Consider the following 9,282-nt stretch of genomic DNA (forward strand, 5'->3'; position numbering starts at 1 on the left):
GGATCGCCCAGTGGCGAGTGTGCACCCCCGTCGCCTCCTTCTAATGCCAGAATTATTACTGGTTTGGAAATACGTTATTACTACCTGCTGTCATTTATCTTGCAAAAAGCCTTGTGGAAGCAAAAACGTTCGTGAAATTTGAAATTCATAAATAAGGAAGAACGTCAATCCTTTTTTAAAAAATTCCACTGATGTTTGGTGATCCGTATGGATTGTAGTGATGGAAATCTGGTCACTTGGAGCGTTACCGTTTCTTAGAAACAAAAAATATAGAAAATTTATAATTTTTAAATTTTTTTGAGGGGCTTGACGTCCCGGCCCCCGTGGGGCAGTGAGCAAGAGTCCTCCGAGCGCCAGAGCGGCGGCCGCGGGCCCTCTCGCAGCTGCGCTCGATGGTGCCGAGGTGCTTCCGGGCCGGGCATGGCGGTGGCGGGGGAGCGGCCCGGGGGAGCCGCGGGGCCGGGCACGGGGCATGGGCAGGAGCCCTTCAGCCCCTCAGTGCTGGGCACCAGAGAGCAGTGAGTGGCGGCACAGCTGCCGCGGGCGGGCGGGGGCGATGGGCCGCGGCGTGGCGGGCCCGGAGAGGCGGCGGTCCGGCCGGGTTCCTCCCGGCAGGTCCCCTGGTGCTGCCCCGCGAGCAGCAGGCCCGTGCTGTGCCCCAGATAACTCTCGGCTGGTAGCCGCAGGCTTCCCTCTCTGGGCATCTGCTACCCGGTGCCTGGCAGACAATGTGCTCCAGAGGAATTTACTATCTAGATGATACCGTGGACGTGAAGTGGCACTGCTACACAGATACTGTCTTTTCGCCTTTTCATCTCCTCACTCTGTACATCTTTCCCAGTATTAATTGCAATATCCTGTCCTTTCTCCACTCCTACCCCCCACCCCCCGATTCTAGCTGGGATGCTGCATATGAAAGAGAACTGCAGACTTTTCAAGACATTGGAGATGCTGGGGAAATTTGGTAAATAAAAAAAACTCCACCAAAGTATTTCTATTATTTCTTTATAAAAATAGACAATATAAAAACATGAGCCAGCAATTTAGTGGTTTACTGAATAGTTCTGGATGTTGGCAGAATGATGGGGCATTTTAATCTTGAAGCCTCCAGTGCTCTTCTTGCCCACTTTTGCAGTGCAGATTTTTAGGCTGCACTAGCACAACTGTCATTACATAGAAAGAGAGCTGGTAGTTGTGGTGTGTGTTAGTAACAAATGTGCTTTTTATCCCCAAGCTCAGGTTTAACTATGCAAATTGCCAGTGTTTTTTAATATATGGAAGGCTTCACCTCCCAGAGTTGGTGTTTCAGTGAATTTTAAGACTATGTGATTAATTTTAATTTAAACAAAAACATGGAATATGAGCTATGGCAGTTGTTACCCAAGTGGTTCTGTAAGAGGTGCTTTGCAAAAGCTGGAGAGAGGGAGCAATGAGCTAAACTTGCTGTGTCTTTTGTATATTTTTGCTGTCTTAATTACCTGAGGCCTTGTTTCTCATAGGTTTGGAGAAGAAAGCATGGTTCGCATAATCAGATGGTTGGAAAAACAAATGATCCCCCTTGACAGCTCTGTGCTTGACATTGGAACTGGAAATGGTGTTTTACTCGTGGAATTGGTTGGTATATTGCAAAGATTGTGCTTTTGATACAGTATCTGTGCTCCAGAGTAGTTTAAATACAGTTCACAAGTGACAATAGTAATTATGGCAAGCTGTAACTTACGTGAAAGACAAAAAACAGACAACCTAAATTAAAACTTATATTGTAGGGTTTTCCCCATCAAAAGAACACTGGTTACTGAGCATCAGATTTTATATTTTCATTTGGCTTAAGAGTATTAGCGGAATTCACTTTGTGTGGTTGATACGCTCTAAAGAACACCCTGTTACAAAGACGAGGCATAGCTGCAGGTGGCTGTGGGACCGAGGTGTGTAACTCCTTGAACCAGCAGTGCCATTATGGGGTGCAGACCTAGGAACAGAACATCTATGTTGTTCTCCTGAATGGAAATACCTACTTTTTTTGCTAGACATGCTCAAACTTCCTGTTTCTTGGTGCTGCCCAGAGTGTCAGATTTCAAAATACACAGTATTTCTTTAAATCAGTCAGCCTGAGTATCCCATATTTTAACTTCACCTTTCTGTTTTCCTACGTTTAAAAATGCATTTCTTTCCATTGTGTAAAACACCCCCAGATAAGGAAATTTACTAATACACGAAGTACTCGTGCAAAACCAGACCCTTTCTCCACGCTCAGTTCTGGTAATAACATTCATTATCGATGTGAAAAGTGGTTACACCCAAGGTTTTTATGTAAGTGATTTTAAAAGTTGTTAACACTTCTTTTCAAGGAGTGTCTGTTTCTGTCAGGGTTGAAACCCCTTACTAGATATGTTCTGAAGTGTTACGATGTTGTTGTTACACAGTGCTACAAGATGTTTAGGAGTTCCAGTATTTTTTCCTGTTCTTGATTGAATACTTCAGTATAATACTACAGGAGAGGTGTAAAGAAAGGAGCCGTCATATTACCGCAGTTTCTCCATTGGCTCCATTAGTTGCTGTAGAAATTGAAAGGGCTGGAAGTCAAAGTCAGGTTTATAATGGAATTTTTTTAACATGGACTTTGATTTTGGAAGAGTTTGAAGCCTTTATGGGGACTGGCTGCTACACTGCAGCACAGGAGAAGTTGCATCATCAAAAGCAGAAATTGCTCATCTTATTAAGAGGAATCAGCCTAATAATAATGACTGTTAAATGCAATGCTGGCTAGCTCTATCAGTGTTGAAACATCCAACAGAAAAATCTTAATTTATAAGATTTTGATTTTATCCTGGCCCCACTTACAAATCTGAAATTGATTTTCAATCTGTAATGGGAAAATGACAGCCTCTTAGCTTTTAAAACTATTAAACTGCCATAAGAGCACCCTCTCCTCTTACATTAAGCACCTCAAAGTACTGTAGTTGCTTTAATAGGAAATTTTCAGTCTAGTTCCCATTTGAAAAGTGACTTCAAAAATTACATTGTTTATTGTTGCTCAGTAATTCAGGATCTGACTTGCTTAGCTGACGTAAAAGCAATTTTTTTTTAGTGATAGCTGCTAGGCTTTGAAGTTAGGATTCTTTTGGCAAGCACATTAGCTTCTGTAGAACACTTCTGCTGTTGGAGTTGGACTCCATAATGTGATAGAAATGGCAATACTGAAAAAGGCAGCCAGGCTTGAGTCATACAGGACGTCAATAGCACCTCTCTAAAAGGTGGCTACTTGAGAGTATGTATTGGACTGACATCAGACCAGGAAAAGGTGCTGTAGAGTATGGTTTGTTGGGGAATACTGGGCCCTGGCATGCTGTTAACAATAAAGAATAGTAAATGGAGGTATAGCAAGAAAACTACTTTTAAATGCAGCTAGGTCTAGGTGAGATATTGTCAGTTCCAGCAGGGAGTATTGCATTAAAAAGAGGCAGAATAACCATCCAAAAAGCAGGTAATAAATAAAATGAAAACAAGAAAATGCTGGATCCTGTGTAAACTGGCCCTGCTACCCAACTAGAAGGCAAAACATCTAGCACGCTGCTAAACGTCTTCTGTGTGCATACTGCAGGGATCTGCCCATCTGTAAGCTCCAAGAGAAATGCTGCTGGAGGCTTCCTCTCTTCTTTCTGCTTGTTTTAAGGATCTTGGATACATAAGTGGGACCCCGTGCTGGTTTTGTATGTGCGGTAGACCATGGTCCTACCCCTGTTAACTTCAGGAATCTGGTAGGCTGCATCAATGACCTAATTTTGCCTTCCAAAAGTTCCAGCTCTTCTGAGGAAATGTTGCTGCCACATAAAGCTCTGACCTTCTCCTTTTTTTCTGAGTATTGTGGGAGCCAACGGTATTGAAAAACTCTGAAGCACAAGGTATTCACTACCCAAGTGAGAGTGTCCACCTGACTGCACCAAAGAGCCAAACATGAGGCAGTGCTGGTAACATTGCAAAACTACCTTCTGCTATTTAATCTGCTCTTTCAAGAATTAGTAGAAGAGTGCTTATAAATACCACCTTCAGGACAGGAGTCCAGTTGCAGAATGCAGCGCAGTCATGTTTGGCGCTTGACTGAATGATCCCTTCCAGTCCGTACGTAGTCAGGCCGTACAGGTTTAGCAGCATTTAGTGTTGTTTATTCTTAAACTTTCCTTCTCCACCCCAGAGACCATAGGCGGGAATGGGAACTCCCTGAAGTGACTCAAGCTCTTCCTTTCCAAACAGAGGAGCTGTTGTGGGAACAACTCTTCCACCCCCAAGTCTTCAGCACAGGCATCTCAGGAAGCTTGATTTGCTCTGGGGAGGAACGTGGGCAGAAGCCTGAGCAAGATGCTGTTCTTCATCAAGTGCAAACAACATGGTCTTTGTGTTTAGCTGAAATTAGTCCTCAATTAAGAACAGCTGGCTAGCACTGAGCTCACATGGGCTGAAGGGTTGCTGGAAGGAGGAAGGACTGTTTTAAAAAATTCTCATAGTTTTCCTCACTGTTGAGGTATTGGCCTTTGGAACAAGTGGATACGCAGCTGACTGCTTAATGCTAGCTAAAGTCCATGTGTTGTTCAACACTAAAACTAACCCGAGCCTCCTCCCTCCCTCTGCTGTTACTGCCTGCAGCTGGCCATAAGATAATTGCTCTTCCTGTTAGGTTTGGATCTAGCCAGAGCAACTGACACACGTGAGACCCACATCTGGTCACTTCAGCTTCTACCTCAGAGTGAAAATGTGTCAGTGCCCCCCTCCCACATGCCCAACTCCAGCTGATGCAAGGTGCCCGCCCACCTGCTTTGCGAAAGGATCGCTAGGATCTCCCTGCCTGAGTTCACTGAACTGGGTTATTGTTGTTTACTGCAAAGCTGGATGAACAGAAAGTCTGTGTGTGCTGTTTTACGTGGTGCATAACCTGCCTGAAAGCTGCTGATGCAAAGACCTTGCAGCATGCAAATAACTGCATTCAAATAGACGTTAGCATGAATAATTAGAAAAAATTAATGTTTTGAAGTGGATTTCTGTACTAATAAAATGTATTACGTATTTTGGCTCTTCCACTTGGGGTTATAAACTAAATAATTGCTCAATCTCAAATGTTATGTAAGTGTCAGAGAGGTTTTCTTCTTCTTTTGAAGCATCTGGCATTGGCACATGTTCTCATCACTGAAAATTCCTGGTTTCTAGGTTACTTTTGGTGCAGATAAGGGAGCCTGTTTTCCTCCAAGGGTGTTACTTTTCACAGTTCTGCTCAATTTTCCACTTGTTGACATAAACCAGCTTTCAGTCAGTAGTTCTTTTGATGAGGTATTAGGCAGAATGGACTTATTTCAGCTCATTCCCCCAGCTATTTGGCTCTTGCAATGGTAACAGGTATAAATGATAACAGGAATAAAAATGAGGGGTTTTTTTTTCCCGTCATTAAGAGGAGGAGAGATGAGATGGGTTATAGATCCAAGGGAATACACTTGTTGGATAAAAAAAAATTGCTAGCACACTGATTAAGACTCTCTGCTTCTGTCTAGGCAAAATCTGGCTACATGAATCTCACTGGGATTGATTACTCTCCTTCTGCAATACAACTTTCAGAAAAAGTAAGAGAGAAAGAAGGGATGTCTAACATTAAATTAAAGGTAAGTTTTGAGAGAAAGCTTATTGAGGAAATAGGAAGCAATTGAACCCAAGATTAAATGGCCTAATTGATACTCAAATGTACTGAGCATACTATATTTATTACGTATTCTGACATGCATTTGTGAGAAAACTCTAACCAAATAAATCTATTTACAAGATTTTTGGTCTTGTTGTTGTTTGTAATAGTCATTAGTAACAAGATTCCCCTGCTTCTAACAGGGAGCAGAATGGCAGTTTGCTATTTGGCGAGTTCTGTATTTTAGCTGCTACATTCTGAGTTTCAGATTTGGGATAGAGGATGAAATCTTTAAGTGATACAATCCCTACCTGTAGCTGTGCAGTAGGAAGTTTGAGAGGCCCTGCTGGAGCAGGGGGTAGGACCAGATGACCTTCAGACGTCCCTTCCACCCTCAGCCATTCTGTGATTCTGTGGCTGCTTTTCATCCTGAGCTCTCTGCTATGCTGTTTTATCCTCCAGCTCTGTACCTGTATGATGTCTCTGTTCTTGTACGTCGGTTGTAATCTCTTTGTGGCAGGCACTGTCTGTTCTTCTGTATTTGTACAGTGCCTAGCACGCAGCACCTAGGAAACCAGGGATCAAAGTATAAAAAATGTTCTAAAGAATGAAATTCAAGTATGATAGTTTGAGCTTTAGATGATAGGTATACACATGGGCTTTACAGCAAACAGATCATCACATAATACGTAGAGAAGAATCTGACATGGCATTGTAAGTGTGAAAAGCATGTGAGTTACCCTTTCCTTAGTACACCTATTGTCAGGTTTGAGGCTTTTTCTTTTGAAGTATTGGGTTGCATTAAAGATTCAGGAGCTCCTGAGTAAAAGATTGTTTTCACAGTTGTAGACTTCTGGTTTAGGTAGAAGACTTCCTGGCTCCATCAGCTGAGCTGTCAGGATTTGAGATTTGTATTGACAAGGGGACTTTTGATGCCATAAGCCTTAATCCTGATAACGCGGTGGGAAAGAGGAAGCAGTACGTGAGATCTCTCTGCAGCGTATTGAAACCAGAAGGCTTTTTCCTCATAACATCTTGCAACTGGACCAAGGAGGAGCTGTTGAACGAGTTCAGAGAAGGTAAGTAGTCGAACAGAACCATCTGCTAATTTATGGTTGTTCAAGGATGTGGTGGGTAAATTTTAATATCTGTGTTAGCATATTGACTTTCTCACATCAGGATTAGACCTGGTAACGTGACTAGTAAATGCTTCAGCCTATCTCTCCTCCGTTTTCCTCTGGAATTACAGCTTCTGCATTTGCCAGTGCCAAGGGAGATGAGGATTTTGGTCTGGTTACACTGGGAAAGCGTATATCCGGGTGATACTTTTTTTCTTTTGGTTCTTTATTACCAGATCCAGTTCACCCATCCAATTGCTTTGAAATCGGGGTAACATTGTTACCCATGTATAGGGGAACTGGCAAGTCTGTGACCATACCTTTTACGTCACCTCGTCAACCACCTTTGTGATCCACCCAGAAGGGTTTTTTTTACATGCCAGTTAGCTCCTGAATCTCATGCCTTGAGGCTTGAAACTCGGTGTGGATCTAAAACAACCATCCCTTCTGGGGAACTAAACTTACTGGCAAGTTACCATCTTTTGTGCCATTAATTCGTGTGAGTCAGCTGGCTAAGATTTTTATTATCCATGGAAGGGTTTCAGTTGTATAAAGCAGCGGTGCAGTGTAACAATGCAGTCCTATGAACTTACAGAGTAAGTTTTCCAGACAAATAAAGAACGGTTTGAAAAGGGTTATCCAAGAGGCGAATAAAATTACTTCCTTCTAATAAGAGTATTTTAATTTCTGTCTGGCAGGATTTGAAATGCTGGAGGAGCTGCCAACACCCAAGTTCTGCTTTGGAGGAAGAGTTGGAAACAGTGTAACAGCATTGGTTTTCCAAAGGAAAAAAGTGAGGCCATCCATCTTGGAGAAATTAGATTAGTTGAGAAAAGTCTGAACTTTAAACCGGACAGAAAAGCTCAGACACGTGTGTAAATAAATGCTCTTTGAGTATACAGTAAAATACTATGTATGGAACTCTAAGGCACTGTAAAACATTGCCCTAGAAACATTTCAGCTTTGCATAACTTGCCCGTAAATTTTGTCCTCGCTACAACCTCACTTGTTTTAGGGAAGCTGCAAGTTCATAAGTGAGAGAGAAATAAGGCATTCTAAATATGGAGACTAATAGAACTGAATTATATTTGTGTTTGGAACATAAAGGTTACCTGGTATTTAATTTCTGTGTTGGTAATCAGTGACCAACAGAGGTAAAGGTATTGTACAAAGCAAAAATCTCATTTCTCTGTTGTGTGGTGTAATAGGGAACAAGCTTTTGCAATGTAAGCGCTGGATCTTTTATTTTTTTCCTCGTGAACATGAATGTAGCTGTTAAAGAGGAAAAATAATATAAAAGCCATACACTCACCAAAAAGGACCAGTTAATGCTTAAAATTCAGATTTTCAGAGGTTCTCAGACTCGGCACAGTTCAGTCTCCTCTGAAATAGCTCAACCCTTTTCCCACAGAGGGAGTGTTTTTAAAAATCTCACTTGCCTCAATGTGTGCATACTTCATCAGTTATTTTCACTGATCTCATAAATAAATAAGTAAAGGTGTGATGTTGCAGTCTTACTAGCATGTGATGTATGCCTCCTTCATTATTAATTTGCTATATAGTAATGTCTTCAGAGCCAACAATGACAGTATGTTTTCCAGTGAATTTCTCAGGGCAGCTTTTAGCTGCATAAATCCAAAAGAGTTCAAAGCATAACTCTCCATTCCTTTTTCCTTTTTTAAAGTATTGTGGTTTTTTTAAACTTCTGTGTGTGATCTTTTTACTTAATTTCTTTACCTTTATTTCTTCTATTGTTTTGTATTTTCAGAATACTACTTTTGCTCGAAAGGTAGGAAAATGAGATTTCTTTATGCCTTGACAAACACGTTTGCAGGTGACAATAGACTTGTTCTTTCAAGCATCAAAGGGGCCCTATTAGACAATCGAGTTTTGTTTCACAGGTGAGGTCATGTTTGCTTATCAGATAATTGCTTCTCCTAGTTCCCAGGGTTCAGGAGATCTTTAAGGGTCAAGAAATACTTCTAGTCCCTTCCCAGGATAGGAAATAAGGCATTATTTGCACAGTGGTGAGTACTCGCTCTGTGATCCATCTGGTGATGTCATCAGGGTAGGAATCCTAAATTCTGCATGTTTTTGCAAAATTGGATGTACTGGTTCCGTTGGAAAAGTGGTCTGTTGGCAGTGGTGAGAAAGTTTAGTCCCAGTGAATAGCTGTCTGCATAGTTGGTGAGGTTTGGGTTCATAACTTTACCAAAACCAAGTTTTGTTATCGTCTGGGTAACTTGCAATACAATGTATTGCGCCTGCCCAGCAGGCTTGCAGCAGCCCACAGGACTGCTATGAAATTTAAGTGGTAATTCAGACAGAGGATTTTTTTGATGGAGTAGTACAAAGGATTCAAAGTACTCTACCGATCACAACCTCAGTAAAAAGACCATGGCATTTTTGCAGACAATTTGGCATCAGATAGAGTTAATACAAGCAGATTTTAATTGGCAAGTAACTCTGGCAGGATGTGTTTAGGGTATGTGTTTTATTCCC

The 9,282-nt window shown here is 41.8% G+C and overlaps 1 protein-coding gene across 1 annotated transcript; it reads left to right on the plus strand.

Moving 5' to 3' along the window:
• The first annotated feature begins 364 nt into the window (after positions 1 to 364).
• EEF1AKMT2 (EEF1A lysine methyltransferase 2) lies at positions 365 to 8,298 on the plus strand. Its single transcript, XM_080403174.1, has 6 exons — positions 365 to 518; positions 899 to 964; positions 1,500 to 1,614; positions 5,538 to 5,645; positions 6,525 to 6,741; positions 7,479 to 8,298. The coding sequence occupies exons 1-6, from the start codon at positions 421 to 423 to the stop codon at positions 7,604 to 7,606; spliced, it is 732 nt and encodes a 243-aa protein (XP_080259300.1). The 5' UTR covers positions 365 to 420; the 3' UTR covers positions 7,607 to 8,298.
• The last annotated feature ends 984 nt before the right edge of the window (positions 8,299 to 9,282 follow it).

This window comes from Falco punctatus (genome assembly GCF_963210335.1).
Source record: "Falco punctatus genome assembly, chromosome: 9".
NCBI lineage: Eukaryota > Metazoa > Chordata > Aves > Falconiformes > Falconidae > Falco > Falco punctatus.